The sequence below is a fragment of the Ranitomeya variabilis genome, chromosome 2, assembly GCF_051348905.1.
Source record: "Ranitomeya variabilis isolate aRanVar5 chromosome 2, aRanVar5.hap1, whole genome shotgun sequence".
NCBI lineage: Eukaryota > Metazoa > Chordata > Amphibia > Anura > Dendrobatidae > Ranitomeya > Ranitomeya variabilis.
This window is the reverse complement of record NC_135233.1, coordinates 716,048,059-716,072,032: the sequence shown is the minus strand read 5'-3', so window position 1 is coordinate 716,072,032 and position 23,974 is coordinate 716,048,059. Positions and strand designations below refer to the sequence as shown.

At 43.5% G+C, this 23,974-nt stretch overlaps 1 protein-coding gene across 4 annotated transcripts in view; it reads right to left on the bottom strand.

The window, feature by feature from the left end:
* DSE (dermatan sulfate epimerase) overlaps window positions 1–23,364 on the bottom strand; it is a 48,377-nt gene extending 25,013 nt beyond the window's left edge. Inside the window, exons 1-3 of one of the 4 annotated variants that reach the window (XM_077289502.1) lie at window positions 17,347–17,619; window positions 17,117–17,241; window positions 11,877–12,345 (exon numbers count right to left, since the gene is read on the bottom strand). In XM_077289502.1, coding sequence (XP_077145617.1) covers window positions 11,877–12,292 — 416 coding nt within the window. In that variant the 5' untranslated portion in view covers window positions 12,293–12,345; window positions 17,117–17,241; window positions 17,347–17,619. Of the gene's footprint in view, window positions 1–11,876; window positions 12,346–17,116; window positions 17,242–17,346; window positions 17,620–23,248 lie in introns of those variants that run through there. The other 3 variants (XM_077289503.1, XM_077289505.1, XM_077289504.1) reach the window with 3 other exon arrangements.
* Between the last annotated feature and the right edge of the window lie 610 nt (window positions 23,365–23,974).

Below are 23,974 nucleotides of genomic sequence, written 5' to 3'. Positions count from 1 at the left end.
GTAACACTGTCATTTTTTGGATCTTTCCCTGTGGAAGATAGCATTTCTGCGTGGTTGAGTCTAGGACTATCCTCAAGTATTCCTGTACTTGGGTTGGCACTATTCTGGATTTGGGTATGTTCAGTAGCCAACCTAGACTCGTCAGTGAAGCCATGACCATCTCCAACTGTTGTTTGCAATGTTGGGATGAAGTTCCTACCACCAAGAGATCGTCCAGATAGGGAACTATTAGAACATTCTGTTCCCGTATATGGGCCATTACCTCGGACATTATTTTTGTGAACACCCGTGGTGCGATGGCTAACCCGAATGGGAGAGCCATGAACTGGTAGTGTTTTACTTCCCCCTGGATAGTCACTGCCAGTCTGAGGTATTTTTGATGGTTGTTGTGGATAGGCACATGGTAATACGCGTCTCGTAAATCTAGAACGGTCATGAAGCACAAGGGAAAGAGCATCTTTACACAAGATTTTATGGTCTCCATTTTGAAATGTTGAATCTCGAGGAAATGGTTTAATCTTTTGAGATTTATGATCCTGTGCGATCCGTCCGGCTTTTTGCTGAGGAAGAGGGGGGAGTAGAAGCCCATGCCTTTTTCCTGGTTGGGGACTTCTTGTAACACTCCCTTCTGAATTAAGTTCACAATCTCTTCCTGCAGAGCTGACTGTTCGTGTGATTGTCTCTGAGGTGTTATCATGAAGGAATTGCCGGGAGGGGTGTGGAATTTCAGTTTGAGACCTTCTCTTATGTTTAGTATCCAGGTACTGTTTGAAATTTTTTCCCAGGCTGGAAGAAAACAGGCCAATCTCCCTCCGACCTGGGGAATACCTTCATTGTGATTTTTTTTTTATTGTCGGCGGGGGGCTTGTTGAATATGAAGCCTTTCTTATTTCTTCTATCCTCCCAACCATCTTTGTTCCCTTTTGGGGGTTTTCTCCGCATGAACTTTCTGCTCCGAAAAGGACGCCTGTAGGACTGATTGGGGAACCCGGGAAAAGATTTCTTCTTATCCCCGGCTTTGTCTAGGCTGTCATCCAATGTTGACCCGAATAAGAACTCGCCTTCACATGGTATTGAGCATAATTTGGTTTTGGTTTGCAAATCCCCTGGCCAGCATTTTAGCCACAGAGCACGTCTTGCGGCGTTTGAAAAGGAAGCTGACCTAGCCACCAGTCTGGCTGAATCAACTGATGCGTCGGCCAAAAATGCTGCTGCACCTTTCATAACGGACACTGACTTTTGAATTGTCTCTCTTGAGACCTTTTCTTTTAGTTGGGAATCTAAGTGCTCGAGCCATACCATTAAAGCACGGGCAGTGCAGATGGCCGGTTTTAATCCACCTCCTGCTGCTTCCCAGGAGTTTTTTTTTTTAAGAAAGTCTCGGCTTTTTTGTCCATCGGGTCCTTTAAGGTATCCATGTCTTCGAATGGCAGGGCGAATTTAGAGGCCTTTGCTATGGCCACATCCAATTTTGGCGCCTTACTCCAGGATGAGCAGGCTGGGTCGTCGAAGGGGTATTTTCTCTTAGGGGTTAAGAGAAATTTTTTGTCAGGTTTCTTCCATTCTCTTTTAATTAGGGAGTGAATCTTTTCGTTTATTGGGAACGCTCTCCTTTTCTTTTGTTCCAGACCACTGAACATGATATCCTGCGCCTTTTTTTTTTTTAGGGCGTTCGTCTACCAGACAGATTGTTGCCCTGACGGCTTTTACGATGGCGTCTGTCTCTTCAATAGGGAAGCAACTGCGTCCCCCTTCTGAAGATAGCGAAGAGGATTCGGAATCTGATGAATCACTAGAATCAGATATTTCGCTTCCCGACTCGTCTATACTGGATTCAGGGGACCTATGGCTTGATTTGCGTTTTTTTTTTGAGGTCTTAACGTCCCTAAGGGCGCTTTCCACCTGGCTCCTTTTAATGATTAAGTTAGAAGCAAACGCCGGGGATTCTTCCTGAATTGTTTTTTCTATGCAATTGCTGCATAGCTTTTTCTCCCATGAGGAAGGTAACTCTTCCGGGCATATAGCACATCCCTGTGCTTTGATTTGGTTATGCATTTCTTTCCCTAAAAGAAAAGAGTGACCTTGTATTAAACTCAGGACGTTTACGTAGATCACTCACCTTCCTGTGAACCAGAGATACCGTCTCGGGCCTGGGAACTATATCCACCGCTGGATTCGTCACAGGTCGTGCGGTTTTCGCAGAAGCTCGGCTGCGTTGTGATCCTGAGCATCCGCTGCTGCTGCGCTGCTGGGAGGAAGCGTTTCCTTTGCGCTGATTCTGTGTGCGCTGGTGCCGCTGTACCTGCGCTTGCTCAGGAGATAGCTGTATGATCTCCTGTGCATCTTGCTGCTCCTGGTCGCTCATAGTCTCCACACTGTTTTCAGTGAGAATAGCTGAGCAGCGATTCCAGGCTGCTCAGCCGTTTATATTTCCCGCTCGCAGCGCCTAACTTCCGGTTTTCCAGGCTCCTGCACTGACCCGGAAGTGCTCCCGCCGCGCCTGCGCACTAATTTGCGGCCAGTCTCGCGCGCCATTCCTCTGCTGCGCTCCCTGCTAGTCGCCGGCTCCTGGGGCCCGCCGCCGCCTTTATTGGAGGTACACCTGCCGGTGGCCGCCGCCACCATCCTCCAGTGCCCCTCGGCGTCTCCTGCCGATGCCCGCCTGCATACCTGCTTCTGCCTCGGCGGCGAAGGCGCCGGCGTTCCCTCTGTCCCGCGTGTCCGGCCTCCAGCTTCACCGGTATCTCGTCTGGGACCCCATGGATCGGTAGCCGCCGCTACCCCCATGCGCCGCGGTACGGAGGCTATCTTGGTGACCGCCGTCACCTGCCTCCTTCCTCCCCCTTTTTTTTTTTTCTGGGGAAGACAGACTTGATCCTTACTCCCCATTTCACCTGTAGGTTTCCTGTCCCCGGGGGCGGACCCCTCTCTCCGTAGTGCCATCATGGGGGGATAGAGAAAATCATTGTTTTTTTATTTTTTTTGTGGTTGAAATAGAGTTCCCGGTAACCAACCCCCTCCCAACCCCTGTGCGCCCGCCGGAAATAAAATACTCACCCAGCTCCCTCGATGCTTCCTCTCAGCGCCGCAGCTTGTCCTGTATGAGCGGTCACATGGTACCGCTCATTACAGTGATGAATATGTGGCTCCACCCCTATGGGAGGTGGAGCCGCATATTCATCACTGTAATGAGCGGCACCACGTGACCGCTCATACAGGACAAGCTGCGGCGCTGAGAGGAAGCATCGAGGGAGCTGGGTGAGTATTTTATTTACAGCGGGCAGGCGCTGGTTACCGGGAACTTTATTTCAACCGCAAAAAAAACAAAAACAATGATTTTTCATTCCTTCTCTCCAGCGAACGCTGCTGGAGAGAAGAAATGAATGGCGGCTTCAGCACCCAAAGCAGGGGACAGCGCTTACTGTAGCGCTGTCTCCTGCACGGTCCGTGTGGTACCCAGTCGGCACACGGCTGCCACACGTGTGCTACACTGATGTGCCACGTGAGCACATGGACACGGATAGCTCCGGTACAGATTTTTCCGGTACCGGAATTTTCTGGACGTGTGAGACTGGCCTTACTGTTGCAAAACATACTGATGTCATTACAGACGAAATTCTAAACTACTGAAGATTTGTCCAAGAGCCAATGACCTCCTGTGTAGAGCTACAGAAAGACCTGGAATCGGCAGATGCATTTAACCTCCATGGCCTGTATGAACGCTCACCACACAAGACACCATTGCGAAACAAAAAGCATGTTCAAGCACATTTACAATTTTGTCAACAGCATTTAGACAAGCCTGTGAAATACTGGGCGAATATATTCTGGTCCGATGAAACCAAAATTGAACTCTTTGGATGCCATAATACACACCATGTTTGGAGGCCAAAAAAGCACCGAATAGCACCCCAAATACACCATACCAACATTGAAGTTTGGAGGTGGGAACATCATCATGGCGTGGGGCTGTTTTTCAGGATATAACACTGGCAAACTTCAGGTATTTGAAGGAAGGATGATAAAGATTAAACGAGGATGGACATTTCAGCAAGAAAATGATCCAAATCCACAAAAGCTCAATGGGTTTCAGAGAAACAAAATAAAGCTGCTAGAATGATGGGCATGAGATTAATTATGCATCTCATGTCCAGGGCATGCTGGGATTATGGTAAATATCTGATAACAGGAATCAAGCAAGCTCAACATGAAACAGACTTTTGTAGAACAAACAAGCTATTTCGACATTGAATATGTTACATTTAAATTTAGTCAAAACTAGTTTATTTTTTTAACTGGACATTAGAATAACTACATTTTCATATAACAACATATCTAATAGCTCATAATCAAGCAATATTAAAGGTTTTTACTCACAAGCGTCATTCAGAACATCTGTGCTAGTAACTGACAGCACAGCATACATGAACAGGGCGATATCTCATCAACGAATAAGGCTACGTGCCCATGAACAGGAATAGCAGCATTGTGGACTCTGGTATTTTCCCTGCGTTTAAAATGCTGCGTTCTACATTGCAAGCACAGTTGATGGGGATTTCTAGAAATCCTATGCATACTGCGCTTCTATTTAATGCTGCATAAACTCAACTGCGGTGCAGGTTTACGAGTCGCAACATGTACATTTCTGTATCAGAGAGGCTTGTCTCCGCTGTGTATTTTCAACAACAGCATGTCATTATACGTGGTAAATCCGCATGTTCCCAAGCACAAGAGTGCGGTAATTAGAACGCTGCAAAAAAGCGTTCAAAACGCTACGGCACATGGACGGACATTACCATATTACATCTAATAGAAAAACATGGTAGTTTAGCTGAGATTGCAATATAACTCAACTGATTAGCCAGTAGAGATACTGAACATACGATGCAAGTATGAGTGCAATCACAGGTAAACCGTTATGTTTTTAGTAGCTGTAATATGGTAATTATGTCTGTTAATCATTGACGAGATTTTGATGGTATTCACCCTGTTCGTGTACCTACTTTGTAGGTTTCTTGTCACGGGGTTGCCACGACAGACGTGCCAGAAGACCTCAGCATGTGATTTCTCCTACTCCTGTACGGACTAGAAGAACTTCACCTTCATATTAAAAAGGTGCAGGTTTCTTCTTGCAGTGCAGGGGTTAATCTCCGTTGAGAGCTCCTAGAAGCTTTCCTGGACTCCAGCAAGTAAGCATTGCCAGAGTTAGCTTCATTGCTGCATGGTTCAGGAGTTGGGTGAATTTAAGGCTGTTGATAGGAGGAGTGTCTGCACAATACAAGAACCTATTTTGGTTTTTCCCATCCTTCACTACCCAGCGTCTCCCTTTTTTTTTGCAAGTGCATTTTAATGTATGATTGAGATTTTCTTTTCTCCGGGGAACAGGTATAGCTAGGGTACCCCTAGCATTAGGGACAGGGAAGGAGAAGGAGTCTGGGGCATTGCTTGCTTAGACATTATGCTCAGAAAACTTTAGTTAAAAATTTGGTTCCCTCATCGCCCTGAAACGCTGTTCAACATATTTTGCAGTTTTTTTTTTTTTTTAGTTCCATGTATAACATCTGTTGGGGTCACAGTCTCCACCTTCAAACAGATTGAACATGATGAGAAAGCAAGGAATCAGCTGCAACTCAGACCTCCTCTTCATGTTCAATCCATAAGCCAGAGACAGTGACGCCAGTGATGATTGGGCAGTGGGCAGTGGGCATCACGTGTCAACACCGCACAAGAGCTCCAGGACCCAGAATGCGGACACCGCAGGAACAGCGCTAGCATGAGGTGCGAGTTTATTTATTTATTAAGTAGTTTATATTGGTGCCGAACATTTATTTCAAGAAGGGGTTGAGTGAAGAGAAGCGCTATTAGCACTCAATCTCTTTACCCCATAAATGAGAGGTTGAGCAACCTCTTCTCTATTGCAAAGTTTTCACATTGATGTCAAGTCCATGGATTAAAATTTCAAGACCTGCATGCACATATAAAAAGAAGCAGATTCTGTTTACCAGCTAGGTGTTAATTGGGGTATGTCCCTACACATCAAGATACTGTCTAATTAGTGCTGACAATGTCAAATGCTACAGACATACCCTTTTGGAATTACAAACTGAAGTAGTGTGAAAAAAGCTGCTCCATACAGAGGCAACTGTAAGGGCATGCATATAAAAAAAAAAAAAAAAAAAAAAAAAAGGAGGGAGAGAGCGCAAGAGGACGGATCCGGCATTTGCTAAAATGGAGGCATATGGCGCCGCATCCGTCCAATGATCTCTCTCATCGCTGTCAGTTTTCTCCGGCCGCCAGGAAAACAATTTGACAGATCCACAAAAATGAATGACCTATTCTGACTAACAGGACAGAAGATGCTTAGAATCAAGTTATGCAAACTAAATGCTAATGTAAGTACAAACTCGTGTGCCCTTTCCTGCTTGGGCTGCTTTCACACAGTTTTTTGCCATCAGGCATAATCCGGCGAATTTTGGAATAAAACAGATCCGGCAAAAGTTGCTGCCGGATAGTTTTTTGTTTTTTTTTTCCTCTTTCAGACTTGTATTAGTGATGGATTGCTATGGATGGCCTCACATTTCATCCGTTTTTCGCTGGATCTGTCAAATTGTTTTCCTGGTGGCCGGAGAAAACGGACAGCGACGAGAGAGATCATTGGACGGATCTGGCGCCATAGGCCTCCATTTTAGCAAATGCCGGATCCGTCCTGATGAAGGCAAAAGAGCCGAAATGCGCGTTGGGGAGGATGCCATCCAGGAGCCCGGGATCCATAGATCGACTGAGTGAACATTTACATCCAATCCTTCCTCCTTCATCATTTTCTCTTACTGTCTCCACTACAGTACTACCGTATATACTCGCGTATAAGCCGAGATTTTCAGCCCAAATTTTTGGGCTGAAAGTGCCCCTCTCGGCTTCTACTCGAGTCACGGTCGGCGGGTGAGGGGGGAGAGGGCGCTGAGGCATACTTACCTGCTTCCGGGGCTCCTGGCGCTCCCCCTGCCCGTCCCATGGTCTCCGGGTGCCGCAGCTCTTCCCCTGTTCAGCGGTCACGTGGGACCGCTCATTAGAGAAATGAATATGGACTCCACTCCCATAGGGGCGGAGCCGCCTATTCATTTCTCTAATCAGCGGTAACGGTGACCGCTGATAGAGGAAGAGGCTGCGGCACCGAAGACCAGCTGTCTGGGGGAAGGAGCGGGACGCCGGGAGCAGGTAAGTATTACATATTCACCTGTCCGCGTTCCACCCGCCGGGTGCCGCTCTGTCTTCCCGGCGTCTCTCCGCACTGACTGTGCAGGTCAGAGGGCGCGATGACGCATATAATGTGCGCGCCGCCCTCTGCCTGATCAGTCAGTGCAGAGAGACGCCGGGACGGGACGCTGAGGAGCTGCAAGCAAGAGAGGTGAGTATGTCTTATTATTTTTATTGCAGCAGCAGCAGCAATGGCACAGCTTTCTATGGGGCAATAATGAACGGTGCAGAGCACTATATGGCACAGCTATGGGGCAATAATGAACGGTGCAGAGCACTATATGGCACAGCTATGGGGCAATAATGAACGGTGCAGAGCACTATATGGCACAGCTATGGGGCAATAATGAACGGTGCAGAGCACTATATGGCACAGCTATGGGGTCATAATAAACCGTATGGAGCATCTATTTTTATTTTTGAAATTCCCCGGTAGCTGCTGCATTTTCCACCCTAGGCTTATACTCGAGTCAATAAGTTTTCCCAGTTTTTTGTGGCAAAATTAGGGGGGGGTCGGCTTATACTCAGGTATATACGGTATTTTATTTTTTGTCACTATGTGATCAGGTATCACATCTAAATGTTTTGTATGTGTTGAGTAATGGTGGTTTTAGGATTTTGACAGGCACTGGTTATTTCACAGTTTTTACGTTATTGTAGGTTTATACTCACTTTATTTATGCTGTTTGATAATTTATTGTTTGTTTATCAGTGAGACAATAGTCTGATATTTTAGTGTTCACCCACATTACTGAGTGTGATCACTTATTATTTTCTCACAATTCTGTGGTTTATTTAATCATATGTACAATTCTTGCCTCCTGGATATACGTCCCCGTTGTCTTATGAATACAATATTTTTATACCATGTAGATTAAGGCACTGTGGCCTAAAAGCTATATTTGCATTGGTTTCTTTTTCCCTTTAAATTGTTGTTTTTACCTGATATTTTATACAAATAAAAATTATTTTATACTGGACTTCTGGTCGGTTTTCTGGTTATCCTTTGCTTTTAATATTGTATTCTCAGACTGTCCGGCTCACTAGCAGTCTATATCCTGCGGAAAATTATAGTATATTATTTTCTTTTATTACTTTCCCACCACATTTACTGTGAGCGTTCTTTTGGTTTATTTATTGACATTCTTAACTATCGTCAGAAGAGCTAAAGATTTAGGGTATGTGCACACGTTGCGGATTCTCTGCGGATCCGCAGCGTTTTTTGCAGTGCAGAAACGCTGCAGATCCGCAATTGATTTACAGTACAATGTAAATCAATGAGAAAAAAAAAAAAATGCTGTGCACACTTTGCGGAAAATCCGCTGCGGTTTAAAAGAAGTAGCATGTCACTTTTTTGTGAATCTGCAGCGTTTTTGTACCCATTCCATTATAGAAAACCGCAGGGGTAAAAAACGCAGCAAATCCGCAAGAAAACCGCAGCAAAAACGCAGGTGCGTTTTCTGCCAGGAGAGACAGAATCCGCACCAGAAATTCCTAAGCCTAATCCGCAACGTGTGCACATAGCCTTAGTGCAGAATTGGTGCAGAACTGCAGCAGATTTTTCTGCTGCAGAACTGCACTGTGATTTACAGTACAATGTAAATCAATGTGAAAAAAAAAAAAAAAAAAAGCTGTGCACATGGTGCAGAAAAATCTGCGCAGAAACGCTGCAGATTTCAAAGAAGTGCATGTCGCTTCTTTTGTGCAGTTCTGCAGCGTTTCTGCACCCCTCCATGATAAAAATCTGCACAGAAACTACACCTGCGTTTTCTGTCCAGAGATGCAGATTTAGTGCAGAAAATTCTGCACCACATTTCCTACGTGTGCACATAGCCTAAAGGCATGCTGTATCGCATGATCTCCCTGCATCTCCGCTCTCCATTCGGCGGACCGTAGGTCGCTTTGAGCCTGCGACCTACAGAACTGTGAAGAGCACCAGCCGAGGTGGGGAGGGTACAGCATGATGTCCTGGTGTGCATTGGTGCTATGACACATTGGTCTTCTGCATATTGCTTGTGGATTTGTCAGGATCCTGGATTAGATGAGAAAATTTTTTATTTTTTTTTAATTAAAAAAAAAATAAAAATAATTAACTATTAACTTGTAGTGCGACTGTGGGGACATCAAAATATTGGAGACACTCATACAGTGCAGGGATTACTATGGGAGCAAATGGAAGAATAATTTGTGTTGAGGAGGGGTCATCGTACTGTGCTATTTTCAGGAGGGGAGAAAGTGGACCACATCATAATGTGTTTTGGGGAAATTGTGCACACTCTTTTCTAGGGCACTTACACAGGGCATTAATATTTTCTGGGGGCAATTTTACCATATACAGGGCACAAAAGGAGACAATTTTACTTTGTAATAAGGAGCACAGTGGTGGGCATTGTGTGGGACAGTAAGGGGAGCCAAACAGCAGGTGCAGTAATAAGGACACATACAGCAGCAGTGGCTCAGCATTAGGGCTTGTACCCATCACCATGAAAAAAAAAAAAAAAAGGTAGATTTCAGTCCAGAAAAGTCTGACGAGTGTCACGCGAGCACAAGCAGTTGTTAATACTAGTGATAAGCGAATATACTCGTTACTCGAGATTTCCCAAGCACTCTCGTGTGTCCTACGAGTATTTAAAGGTGCTCGGAGCTTTAGTTTTCAACACTGCAGCTGAATGATTTATATCTGTTAGCCAGCATAAGAACATGTGGGGGTTGCCTGGTTGCTAGGGAATCCCCACATGTAGTCAAGCAGGCTAACCGATGTAAATCATCCAGCTGCGGCGAAGAAAACTAAATCTCCGAGCACAAAAAAAAAAAAAAAAAAAAACTTCGAGGACATCTCGAGTAACGAGTATATTCACTCATCACTAGTTAATACCCATCATCTGGAATTGCTCTATGTAGTTTACAGTTTTTCAAGGAAACATTCTTCAAGAGAAAAAACTGCTGCTGCTTTTTTATATTTTATTTCAGTTGTGTGTAGTTTACAGAGCAGGTTTTTTTTTGTGTGTTTTTTTTTTTTTTAAATAAATTCATTTGATATCACCCCCTATGTCCTTCGAAAAGCCAGCAATTTATTCGTTTTTTGGTGTCCCTCATTTTAAATAACCGGGAAAGGCTATGTATACAGCTGTGAGCTGATATTAATAGCCTGGGAGGCTCCTTGGGTATTACCCCCTTCCCAGGCTATAAGCATCAACACACACACACACCACATGTACAGCAAGCTAAACAAGCACTGTACTAATTCCATATGTGACTGACCTCTTTACATCTACTATATGTGTATATATCCAATCTATTCTTTCGGGTCACGCTGACAGAAGTAAAAATTGGATGGCACTCACATGGACCTCAGGTGAGCTGTGACTCGTAGATTTAGGCTATGTGCACACGCTGCAGATCCACAGCGGTTTTGATGCTGCGGATTCGCAGTTTTCTCATGAGTTTACAGTACCATGTAAACCTATGGAAAACAAAATCCGCAGTGCCCATGCTGCGGAAAAAAAAAAAAAAAAAAAAGCGTGGAAATTATTTGTGCGGATTCCGCTGCGCGTTACACCTGCTCCATAATAGGTATATTACAGGTGTAAATCTGCAGGTGGAATCCGCACAAAAACCCACAGTAAATCTGCAGTGCGGTTTTCCTGCGGATTTACAAAAACAGGTGCGGAAAAATCCGCAGACATCCCACCTACGTGTGCACATACCCTAACATTGGTCAGAGTGCAAAGTTTTTATTGGAGGAAAAGTATAATAGAAACGTCACCGCTTCTGCATTTATCACCCACTCCTGGTTTTGGCTTACAGATACGGAGGTAAAATACTGACCTAATACTGAACTTGTGAATGTGGCCTTAGGGTACTAGTAGAATGAGAAGTTATGCAGGTTGGGAAGTGAGGAGGCCGATGCTGGATATGTGAAGTGAAATGCGACTTTGTTGTAATCTCTTTAGACAAGTTATGGCTGGAAGAAACTGTTAGGTCATTCTGGGTCAATTTGAAAAGATGTGAAGAGTGAAGGACAGCTGTAAGGAACTATCTGTAACCTTATATTTTCTGCAGGACTGGTATCTACCACAATTTTGTCACTTTTTGGCAGTAATATCTGTATGTCTTTGTGTATAGATAGTTCCCCTACACCTATGATTATGGTGCATCACCATGGTTGTAATCAGGGTTACATTGTTAGTTGCCAACTCAGATGTTTTGCCCCCTTGAACTGAACCCCTAGCTTTGTCTAACTGATTAACATATATTTTACAGGATATTATCTATTTTTCTAATTTGTATGTGTGCTTTATACATTAATCTACAAAAACTAGTTCATCAGGAGTCACCCCCACTACCCCATACATCCATCCCATCATAGCCCTGTTTAGACTATAGCAGGGCCAAACTATGAACAGTAAGGAAACACTGCAGTTTTACTGAGTAATAGGAGGAGATATAGACTAATATATATATATATATATATATATATATATATATATATATATATATATATATATATATATATATATATATATATATATATATATAGTCTATATATCACAATTTTCAGGAAGACTTATTGGATAATAAAACATGCATCAACATAAAATATTTGAAATAAATAAATCTACCAACTAGGCTGTGCTGCCATTCTTTCCATGTATTCTCTTGCCATGCCGAGTGCTTCAGTGTTGTCAGGATTCAAGACGCAGAACATCGCAAGTGCCCCCAAATTGTTGCCGTAAATTTCATTCCATCTGGCAGAGAAGTCCTTAGGGTCCCACGGTGGGAGGTATTCCGAAGGGTTGGTGAGCATAGTGTGAACGGCCTTATTAATGCGTGATGCAATGTGTTGATGGGTGCCTGTAGCTTGGGCACGCAGCTTCTCCACATCTCCCTTAGAGAAGTACAGCATGGGATAGCCATCATATTTAGCATTAAGGAATGGGATTTGAGCATTTGTACTGTCCTCTGAGCCATGTACAATGGCACAACAAACCAAATATATTAAAAACACACTGGGGGCTCCCCGTGTGTGTGTCCTCATTGTAGCATTAAATCTCCAGGCCAGATGTTATGCCAGACCATCTTTGATACAGCCTAATGGGAAAAGAAAAAATGAAAAATAAATGAAAATGGTCTTTATATGCAAAGAAAAGTGCTATTATTTGATGCGTAAAGCTATTGAAGAGAAAGTGAATACTACTAATTCTATCAATCTTATGACCCGTTTTCTTGGCCTTATTTCAGGCTTTGCTAGATCACCATTCTGTCAGCCACCACCAAAAACTGTTATGGAGCAAAGTCCACAATCCCATGAAAATGAGGAACAGAACATCCAGCGAGGGTCCAGGTTTCATGTTCCCCAGCAGAGGACTTCTGCATTTGTGTTTTGTCAGTATTTAGATCTGTGGACTGAAAAATCTGAATTCTACTACACAAATTTACTTCACACTTCTGTGTTAGGAAAATAAAAGTGACACCAGCAATACATTTTTCCTTCTACACATGTACAATCATTTTATATGGAGCCGGCTTCTATTCCCTCAGCTATAACCTTTCCCCTCTAAAGAATGTAAAGAATTCCCAACTTTCCTCAAGGGATTTTAGGCCTGTTTTAACCCAGACACAAAAGCGCAAAGTAACACTTAATGGGTATAACACACAAGAAAGATGCCCATTGATTAGATTTGCATTCATTTAGGTACATGACCCCCCAGATTTCGTATCAATTACGAGCGCAAGTTCCCATTACTTGTGTTTGCAAGGGTGCTCGGGTACGCAAAGTATCGCAGGCACCCAAGTGACATAGTAGAGTTCCCATGGCTGCAGGTTTTGCAGCTGTTAGGCACAAAACATGTGGTTGCAGGGACTCGAACAAGTCGCTTAGCACCCGCGATACCCTGTGCATACCCGAACACCCTAGGCAAACTTGTACTCATCACCATCTACTACTACTAGATCTTTCAACACAAGGTCGGTGAGGCTGATGGCTGCCCTTGGTACAGACATAATTCGCTGCCCATCTCCCAAACAGCTAAACGTAACCTTTTTCTGGGCAAAACGATTCAAATCAACATATATATTCCTTATATGCATATTGCCTCTTCAGTGAGGAAGGGGAATATAGCGCCACCTGTTGGAAGCAGCGATCCTACAAGTCACTATCGACCCTTTAACGAGCCTTGCAATACGACTTATGACAAAAGCTAAATCAGAATCTCAATTTGCTGACAAGCCAGGACGTGGCAAATAAGTCTCCTTACATTAGCACGCCAAGGCCGGTAGGTCACCCTCCACAAGGAAAAACATTAATTTGCTTACTAAATTTATATTTTAAGTATTTATGGATACTTTCTGGGTAGCAATAAATATTTTGGGAAAATGGGCCATTATACAGTCATGTAACAAACCTGATTTATTTATAGTTGCAGATACAGAGAGATTAAACCCCTTAGTGACCACAAATTCAACTTAAAACAGACCAGAGATGAGTGGTGAAAATGCAGCAGCTGTCAGCTGTACACTACAGCTGACACCATGCTGCATCAGTCACTATCAGTGTTCGCACTGACCATGGACGCTTAAGGGGGTACGGCCATCTCCAAGATCCTATCCCAATAGGTAGGAGTAGTAATATTAGCAAATACTGCCAATGAGAAATTTAGTATAGTTGTTCTGATTCACTAGATCGCTTACCTCATGTTCAGGGCATTGCAGTAGCTTAGGTATCCATGGTTACGTCCACTAAGTGCTGTCTGTCACTATATGAGTGGTCGCAATCATGGATATCCAAGCTACTGCAAAGCCCTGCACATGGGGCAAGCGACATAGCAAATCAGAAGAACTATACTACATTTCTGATTGGAAGTACTTGCTTTTATCATCATTATTACACCTAGTACATATTGTCAATAGGGACTACAGAATCTACATGGTTAACAGAGTGTGGGGGCTTTATCTTTAACTCCATCAGCACCCCGAGATCATGCCTGTGTGGTCCTCATGGTTGCCATGGCAATTCACAGCCTTAAGAGATGACAGCTAAAGTGACCTGTTCAGAAATTAGCAACATTTAGGAGGAAAAATGTATTTTTACCACCTCTCATCCCACTTGGTATTAACTCCTGAAAAGCACCTATAAGGGTTAAACTATCTGACAGCAATCTTTGAATATGTTGCGGGGTGCCGTTTTTAAAATGGCATCACTTTTGGGTCCCCCCCCCCCCCCCCAATATATACGTCCTCTAAAAAGTAAGTTTTCAAAATGCGCCGGCACACTGTCCCAGAAGTATTTCGCTGTGTTCCGGGACATAGTGCGCCGGCGCATGCGCACTAATGGTTATCGCCTTTGCCCGCAGTTGGGCAAAGCATACTGCGCAAGGCAAGATTGCTTTGCGCACGCGTTAACTAGGGAGGAAAGAGATTCAACGTCAAGTCAATTTCGCGGCCAGCGGGAAAGAAAGGGGTTAATAAAAGACCCGAAAACACCGCCCATATGACCCAAAAAAGGACCCACCAAATTCAGGTGACAGGTTCCCTTTAAATGATTAATGCACAGGTTATACTGAATCCTCTCACAAAACTATATACCGATCTACTCAGCTATATCTCTGCCCTATGGCATGGTGCCTGCAGATTGGCTTTATGACCTTTTGACACATTAGAGCAGGAATGAATGTGTCATTTGGTGGGGACGGCCTGACAAAGACTGGCAATCCCGGCATTTTTGTAGCCAACAACCGTGAAACATGCGGCCTCACATGTCACTGAGCAGCCTAGGCAAACTTGAGCAAAGAGCACTTGCGCTCGCTCATCACTACCTCTAACCCAATGGTTCGAGCAACCTAAAAATGAGGAATGACCTGCCAGGATCTCTAGCAAGCTGCTTTTCAATCGTCTTCAGGTTGTGAAAAGTCAGCCATTTGCCTAGGTAAGCTCTTGTCTCAGGTGGCTACTCTCACTTTCCTTTGGGAGGGTTTTTTAAATATACAAATAGTCGTTTCTTTCCAGATATCTTACATCTATGACCCATTTATGGCTTTATAGACTATCATAAAAAGTAAACATGGGTCCTTGATACTCGTAAAAGCAACAGAGGGGACAGCCCGTTCTATGGACAAGATCAAAATATGGGTAGCCAATACCTCGCAATGACATATACAGTGATAAAGTGAACCAGTGCTTAATTAAAAAATGGTTGGACCTTAATTATTAGAAGTTTTCAATTGACAAAAACCTGATGCAGGAGGGAAACGTCAGTCAGGCAAAACTATGTTCCCTGTCGTGAAGAATGCATACCTGCCATCCTGACAAGGACAGTGCCCAAGTGTGACCTGTCCCTCTAAAAAGGTCCTTGGACAAACCCTCCCTACACGTTTCATCACCCTATAATGGGGACTCCTCAGGGGAGATGAATGTATATAAAAGGAATAGGGTCCTGGGTAATAGGAGTCCTCCTAAGTGTCAAAAAGGACAATTAGGGGGTGCTGTAATAGTATCAGACGTACTACATGTGACAGACTGCTGTGCAGCACATGGATCAAATGCTTGATGAAACGTGTAGGGAGGGTTTGTACAAGGACATTTCTTAGAGGGATAGCTCACAGTAATGGTAAGATCCAGCCATTTTTAATAGAGCACTGGTTCACTTTAAGGTTGGTACATGTCAGTGCGAGGTACAGAGTACCAGTAATTATACTTCTATCTGCAGGCTCTTAGGTCTCACACAGGGGCAGTCAGTTCTAGGCTACCCCAGTGTGACATGTAATGATACGTTGCACCGATTTTACTGCAGTGAGTAAAAATTGAGCACAGACAATTGTGATACTGACTTCAGACAGGTAGTATAGCAGATGTGACAGTGCTGATAGAAAGGTTTGTAATGTGACAGTGCTAAACTCAGCTGTTCTGTCCCTTCCCCTTAAAGGCAATCTGCCAGCAGATTTTTGTTACCTCATCTGAGTTAAGCATGATATAGGCAAAGAGACCCCGAATCCAATGATGTATCACTTAGTTTACTGGGAACAGCCATTCACACCGTTTTTTTATATTTAGCAACACAGAAGAGCTGAAAAGCTTAACCCTGACCCCACCATGCTGTCTAAAGTCCATAAACACAGATGTTTATCACACTAGGTGCTTGAGTTGGACAGAATGATAATCACCAGATGATAAAACCTTTACTATTAATAAAACAGCAGACAGCCAGATTTAACCCCTACCTCATGCGGTCCTCAGATTACATAACAAAAACCTACTGACATTCATTTTAAAAAGGAGAGATTATATATCCGGCACCCTCTCGGATCAGTTATTTCCACCAGAAATGCTCAGTTGCATAGCTCAACTCCTTCAACGGAATAGTGGCCAGTCGGGTACTACACATCCGTTTCAAATAGGTGGCGGATATATAGTGCCCCCCTGCGGTCACTATACAGTTGAGAGCGCTGTGATGTGCAGCCACGCAGCTGAGCAGGTCCAGCATCGAAGCAGCGGCGGTCACATCCCAATTGATGACTTATCCTAAGGATAGGCTATCAATTTTAAAGTCCCAGACAATCCCTTTAACATTTGGCATAATTGCCTCCGATAATAAAAGACACAGGTTCCCATTAAATTTACAATTAGGGGCTGGATCATTTTGATTGCAAAAATAGTAACAGGCTATAAGCCACAGACTTCCACTCAGGAGCCAGTCAAGGAAAGAAAAAATAAAACCAGGCACAACTGATTTGCCCCTGTGGGTTGGTCAGAGCTGGATGAAGCACAGGATTCCTGCAGGTCATGGACAGATCGCCCTGTGAGCAGCCATCATCACCCTGCACAGCTTCCCCAGCAGATGACGTGCCAGCTGTGACTTGTGGCTTACCAGGGATTACACACAGATGTAGCAGAGCGGATCCGGTGCCACCGCACATGCTGGCCATTGAAGGTTCTCATAGGACTGATGCAGGAAATAGACTGTGAAATGACAAACTCAGCTGCACTCCATCACTACGATGAGAGGGGAGGGGGAGAAAAGTTACTCAGAGCTCTCCCCATGTCATGACATAGTAAAGACTGCAAATACAGCGCAACCCAGCCATCGGCCGCACTCACCCGGGTCCTGAGCCAGCACAGCGATCCGCTAGCCCTGACACTGTGCCCCTAGCATCCCCGGGAGGCTGCGCCAGCACACGGAGCTGATGCTGCTGCTCCGGAGGGTCCCGACGTGCCAACTAGGAGGGGTCTACAACTTCTAGGGGGCGCAGAACTACAACTCCCGGCGTCCCCATGGAGGACAGCGCAGACAATAAGGCATGTCTCTTCTGTCTGCTGGAGCCGTGCTGGCAGCGAAGCCCCACCCCGAGCAAGAATTTAACCCTAACGAGTGAGGGTCTGGGAGGGAAGAGTGGGAGTCTATGAGCTGTTATGCGGTGCAACGTCAGCACGGGTATAGGAAGGGACTGGGAGACGGTGGAGCTGAGGTAGTACCCGGTGACAGGGCTGACCAGAAGATGGCCACTTATTCGGTAGTTCCTTCTTCACGGGGATGGGCTTTTCACTGCTCACTACTTACTATGGAGGTCAAAGAAAAGAGTGAATAAGCATCCTGGACATAAAAAAAAAGCCATTAAAGTGGGCACCGAGAGTGTCACAGTGTTAATCATGTTGGTGGCATACAGACAGACCGGAGCAGTTTGTGGCGTTTGCAGCCGACAGTGGAAAAGAAGTAGTGTGAGACCTCCTATAGTTTTTTTTCTCGTATCCTCTTTTGGCTTTTAAAAAATTGCATAAAAAAGAAAAACAAAAGTTCCATCTCTGACTCCAGCCTGAAGCCTGGTTCACGCCGAGCTTTCAGGCTGCCATCACACTATCAGCATTTGGTCAGTATTTTACCTCAGTATCTGTAAGCCAAAACCAGGAGTGGGTGATAATACAGAAGTGGTGCATATGTTTCTATTATACTTTTCCTCTGATTGTTCCTCTCCTGGTTTTGGCCTTCAAATACTGATGTAAAATACTGACCAAATACTGATAGTGTGACGGCAGCCTCAGAAGGATTTTGGAGCCAATCTGCTCCGAAATCCTTAGCCCACATTGAGTATTTGGTCAGTATTTCACATCACTTTCTGTAAGCCAAAGCCAGGAGTTGAACAGTCAGAGGTCTGACTTCTGGATGTATCACCCACTTCTAGTTTTGGTTTACAAATACAGAGGTAAAACACACTGACCAAATACAGAGGTAAAACACACCACTGACCAAATACAGAGGTAAAACACACCACTGACCAAATACAGAGGTAAAACACACCACTGACCAAATGCTGAGGTAAAACACACTGACCAAATGCTGAGGTAAAATACCCTGACCAGGCAAAACAGACAGCTGGGGTCTGCAACCCTCAGCAAGTCTGGTTATCAAGAATAGAAGGGTCCCCACGCTGGTTTTTTTTTTTTTTTTTTTAAATTTAAAAATAAATAATTTTTTCATAACCAGCCCTGTTAGTTTTCCTGTCACCCCCCCCCCCCCCCCCCAGGTCGTTTTTAAGTAAAAGAGCCACCTTCAGCAGCACTAAGGCTGCATTCTGTGAAGGCGACTCTTATGTTTCTTATCCCTAGGAACACAGAAATAATGACTTTTATAAATTTCTAGCCATACCTCTGTTGTGTCCCGGAGGTATGTCTTCTCCCCCGGTGTCACCTCCCTCAGAGTGGTCAATCATGTCTCTCTTGCGTCTGTGCGCCACCTCCTGTGTGCCTGTTACATGCCCGGCGCCTGCAATCAGTTCTCGGGCATGCGCGCTGCCCGTGAACTTACATCAGGTGCCTGTACCTGCATGTAGTGGAGGCCCCAGCTCCCGCCCTACAGTGTGTTATGATGCATTCACACTGCGGGCTGGGAATTTGGCGCCTGCGCAGTGGAGCTGGTCACCATGATCCATTGAAGATAGTGCCGATGTCTCGCGAGACTTCAGCACTTCTATCGAGGAGCACGAATTTGGCTCCAAAACACAACTAGTTCTAAAAGGACAAAAAAGGAAAGACTAAAAAAAAAATTTAAAAAATTTGCAAATTCTTAATTGGTGCCATCGTATGTGTAGGCTGAGGACACGATTCATAAGGGCATTTTTCCTAGTTTTCTGATGTAAATATCAGTGACTTTTTGATTTGTGACAAATTCATCAAAAGATTAGTGCCTAATTTCAAGATGTCTTTTGTGGTTTGGTATTTTGGGGATGTTCACATCAGTGTGGCCTTTTCAGGAGACACACACACACACACACACACACACACACTAAATTTGGCTCCACTCTATTGTAATTACCCTGTGACTTTTCCTGCTAAAAAGTCAAAGCCAGGTAAATAGAAAAAAGGCTTGGGCATGGCGCATACATCTTGAATCACTTGCGCCATTTTGATGACTTTGGCAAAAAAGTCAGTGAAAAAGACAAATCAAAAAAAGAATAAAACTAAATTAAAAAAAACTCTGCAAATGATGAATTCAGCACCGAGCATTTTTGCTATGTTTTTGGAATGGAAACTACTCAGGTGATTTGGAGAGTTTCCAATGTGAACAGACCCTTAGGATTTGTGCACATGGAAGTTTTTTTGAGGCTGTCGAAATGTTTTCTAGTGTAAACTGCTTAAGCACAAGCTCTTTCATTGGGGAGTTTTTTGTAGAGTATTCTTTGCTTCCTGAAGAATTTCTCAAGTGTTTTGCCTTTTTTACCTGTATCCATGGGGTAACATTTCTCCTTACACCTGGTCACATGACTTAGGGTAAAAGCCAAAACCACAGTTTCAATTTGCAGACACTGTTTTGTTTACTGCCCTACCAAACCAGATCTCACATTTGCACTGACGAGGGGCAGTACCCCGAAACAGTGACTGTAAATTGAGATTCTGGTTTGGCTATTATCCAAAGTCATGTGACATGGCTCGTTTAAGGGTCGACATTGACTTCCAGGATGACTACTTCCTATAGGTGGCACTAGAGTTCTAGTCCTCTTCCTCTGAAGAAACAATTTGCATATTTTCCAGAGGAACATTGTGGCTTTAAGTCTTCACATCTCGGCATGCTTAATGTGTCACTCTACCCAAAGAGAAACATTACCCCTTGGATACCAGTCAGACACCTCTCTCACTGACAAACCAGATCTCCACTTTGTGTTTCGGGATACTGCCCCTCGTCAGTGCAGTGTCTGCAAATTGAGATTCTAATTTTGACTTTTATCCTAATTCATGTGGCAAGGCTCGTTAAAGGGTCGACATTGACTCGTAGGATTGCTACTTCCAATAGGTGGCACTGAAATTCTAGTTCTCTTCCTCTCTGAAGAGACAATTTGCGTTTTTTGCCCAAAACATTTCTTTCCAGCCTTTTAACTGGATATTGCCTAGTTTGGAGTATTTTGTAACAGAGAAGTAACCTTTTTCTTTTCTACCACCAGGTATTTTTCAAAATTATAGTAGGAAGAAAAACTACAATAAATTACTAGCAAGTCGTTTGACAATAGAAATTTATACAAGGAGTTTGTCTAGTGTTAAGCAATTTTTTAAGTGTATTTCGAAGTGGACCCACTCCTAAAGAATCCTCAAAAAGCTTTGTGTGCACATACCCTTAAGCCTTGCTCACACACTTTATTTTTCTCAGCAAATCCACTGCAAAAACTAAGTATCGTAATTGATATCCGAAAAAAAGCATCATCATATTAGTGAATCGTAGTAAATAGCTAAGACCGGGGTCACACTTGCGAGTGTGATGCGAGAAATTCACACGAGTCTCTTGCATCAATGCCCGGGCCGGCACTCGGGACCGGAGCATCCAGCTGCGTATATCTCTATGCAGCCGCACAATCTGGTCTCGAGTGCCAGCACTGGGTATTGATGCGAGAGGCTCGTGTGAGTTTCTCGCATCACACTTGCAAGTGTGACCCCGGCCTTAGTCCAATACAAAAAACATCAGGTGATACCAGGGACACTGCAAATCCCTGCTCTGGGGCACTGAATCCTGATACTTCCTACGGATGTATGAAAATGGCACTGTCACTGAGCGACAATTTACCCTAAGCTGCCTAATAAAACCCTATCACATAAACTTGACTCAGGGCAAAAATAATGGTGGTCACTGCACTGCATGCCTAAAAAATGCTTTAAAAACATTTCTTATTACCGTAATTACACTGGAAAATCCACATTGCTGTCCATTTAAGTTTTTTTTTTTTTTTTTAAATAAAAATCTCTTTATATGAACTCCCCGTTCGGAAAAAAAAAAAAAAAGCCTTTTCACTTCTTTGAAGCAAATCCTCATAGGATTTTCTTAGAACTAGGCAGTATTGCATCAACAGCCTGCAGAAAATGCTTCAGGAAAACAAACAAACAAACAAAAAACAAAAAAAACACAGCTTGAGCCAATAGAACGCTGAACTACCCCAACTCCACACTATCGGAGGGAAATGACAGAATATAATGTAACAGAGTACAAGGTAAATAGTTAAATAGACATGACAGCGTAAGCATGTAGATGTCAGGAGGGGGCAATTATCGCCTTCCACTGGGCACAACATGCCTCACCCCTGAGTGTGAACGGATGTTCTATCAACAGGGAGTGTACAAACTACTATGTACATGTGTACTGACTAAGCCGCCATCCTTAGAAGAATAGATTACTGAATTTGATGATATTCTTAGGTTATGTCCACACGTTGCATTTTTGCTGTGTTTTCTTCTGAAGGCAAAACCTGCTCTCTTGGCAGTAAAGTAGCTGCTTACAGAAAGCACATTTTCTCTGTTTTTTTTGCCGAGTTTTTAAGTTGGGTGTTCACACGATATGTTTTTGCTGCTTTTTTTTTTTAATGCAACCTTTAAGCTGTGTTTTGCAGTACCAGCAAATGCTTCGAGAGTTCAGAAATCTCATGTACACACATTGGTTTTTCTTCCTCACGGATGTGGAAAACTTTCATTTTTACAAATTGCAGCATGTTACTTTCAGCATTTTTTCATCCATAGAAAGCAATGAGTAAGTGCAAAAAAAAAAAGCAGCAAAAAAAAAAGCAGCAAAAAAAAAAAAAAAAAAAGCAGGTATCAGGTTTTGCTGTGTTTTCTGGTGCAAAAACCTTAAGGAACATGCATCATGTTTTTTGGGGACACTAAACTTTATCAGCACGCACAAGAGACAATAAAAGCGCAGCAAAACCTGCTTTTTGTAGGCAGCTTCTTTTCTGCCAAGAGTGTAGGTTTTTCCTGCAGAAAAACCCGACGCATGAACATAGCCTTGTGTCTCATCTCATGCAGTCTCCTAAAAAAAAACAAAAAAAAAACAAATATTGCAACTTCCTTAGGTTTTTGCACTTATTGCTATCAAAAGGTGAAAAATAAATAATAATAATAAAACTGAAAGAAGGCACATGCTGTAGTTTTCAAAATCGCAGCAGTTTACCAATTCACTCAGGAAACAAAACAAAAAAAAAAAAACACATATATATATATATATATACACCCGCATGAGATTTCTGAAATCTCATGGCTTTTGCTGCTACTGTAAAACGCAGCTTAAAGTTTGTAGCAAAAAAAAAAACAGACAAAAACGCAATGTGGGAACAGACATTGTTGAAAGGGTCTCCTTCATCAAAATTACCCTGCACAACTGCAATAATTTCCATGCACTCATTATGAAAGAAATACTATTAACACGAACAATAACAAATGACAAGAATACCCAACAACATCCAGAAATATATTATTATTTATAAAACTTTCAAATGATAAGAAAACCTCACAATAAAAATATACCCAAGTAGATTTTAGGGGATGGTCATAGTTACAAATAAGGACCCTTTTCCAGAACCCAGGTATCTATCTGCAATTAATACCTCAATGACATCTCCTTTGGTGCCTCCTGATTTTGCCACCATAGTGTGGCACTTATATTTCTTTGGTATAACCTTATACTTGGTAGGGGCCTCTTCATTGCTCCCTGGACTCTCTTCACCAGAGATGGTTTTTCTACATAATTACTTACTAACTGAAGGTGCTTCTCTCTCCCCCAGGGACTCCTTCCTGAAGGTTTGTACTTCCTCTCTTGTTTGCAATATTTGCATCTTTTATACCCCTTGTATCACTCCACCTATACACTCCCACTCCAACCTTGAAATGCTAAATGTCATCTTATGGTCAAAGTGCACTTTCCCTGCAATATGCATACAAAGGATTCTAATTTCATCTTCCTGATTATCCTTCATTTGTGTTCAGATCACACAAAATGAAGACTGCTGGCTAGGTGATAAGGCCACATTCACAGGTTAAGTACCATATTTGTTCAGTATTTCACCTCAGTATCTGTAAGCCAAAATCAGGAGAGGAACAATCAGAGGAAAGTATAAGGCTGTGTGCACACGTAGCATATTTTTCGAGTTTTTTTCGCGGTTTTTCGCTATAAAAACACTATAAAACCGCGAAAAAAACGCTACCATTAAGCATCCTATGTAATAGAATGCATTCCGCATTTTTTGTGCACATGCTGCATTTTTTTCCTGAGCGGAATCGCATTCCAGAAAAAAATGCAGCATGTTCATTAAATTTGCGGAATCGCGGCAATTCTGCAGCCATAGGAGTGCATTGATCTGCTTACTTCCCGCACGGGGCTGTGCACACCATGCGGGAAGTAAGCAGATCATGTGCGGTTGGTACCCAGGGTGGAGGAGAGGAGACTCTCCTCCACGGACTGGGCACCATGTAATTGGTAAAA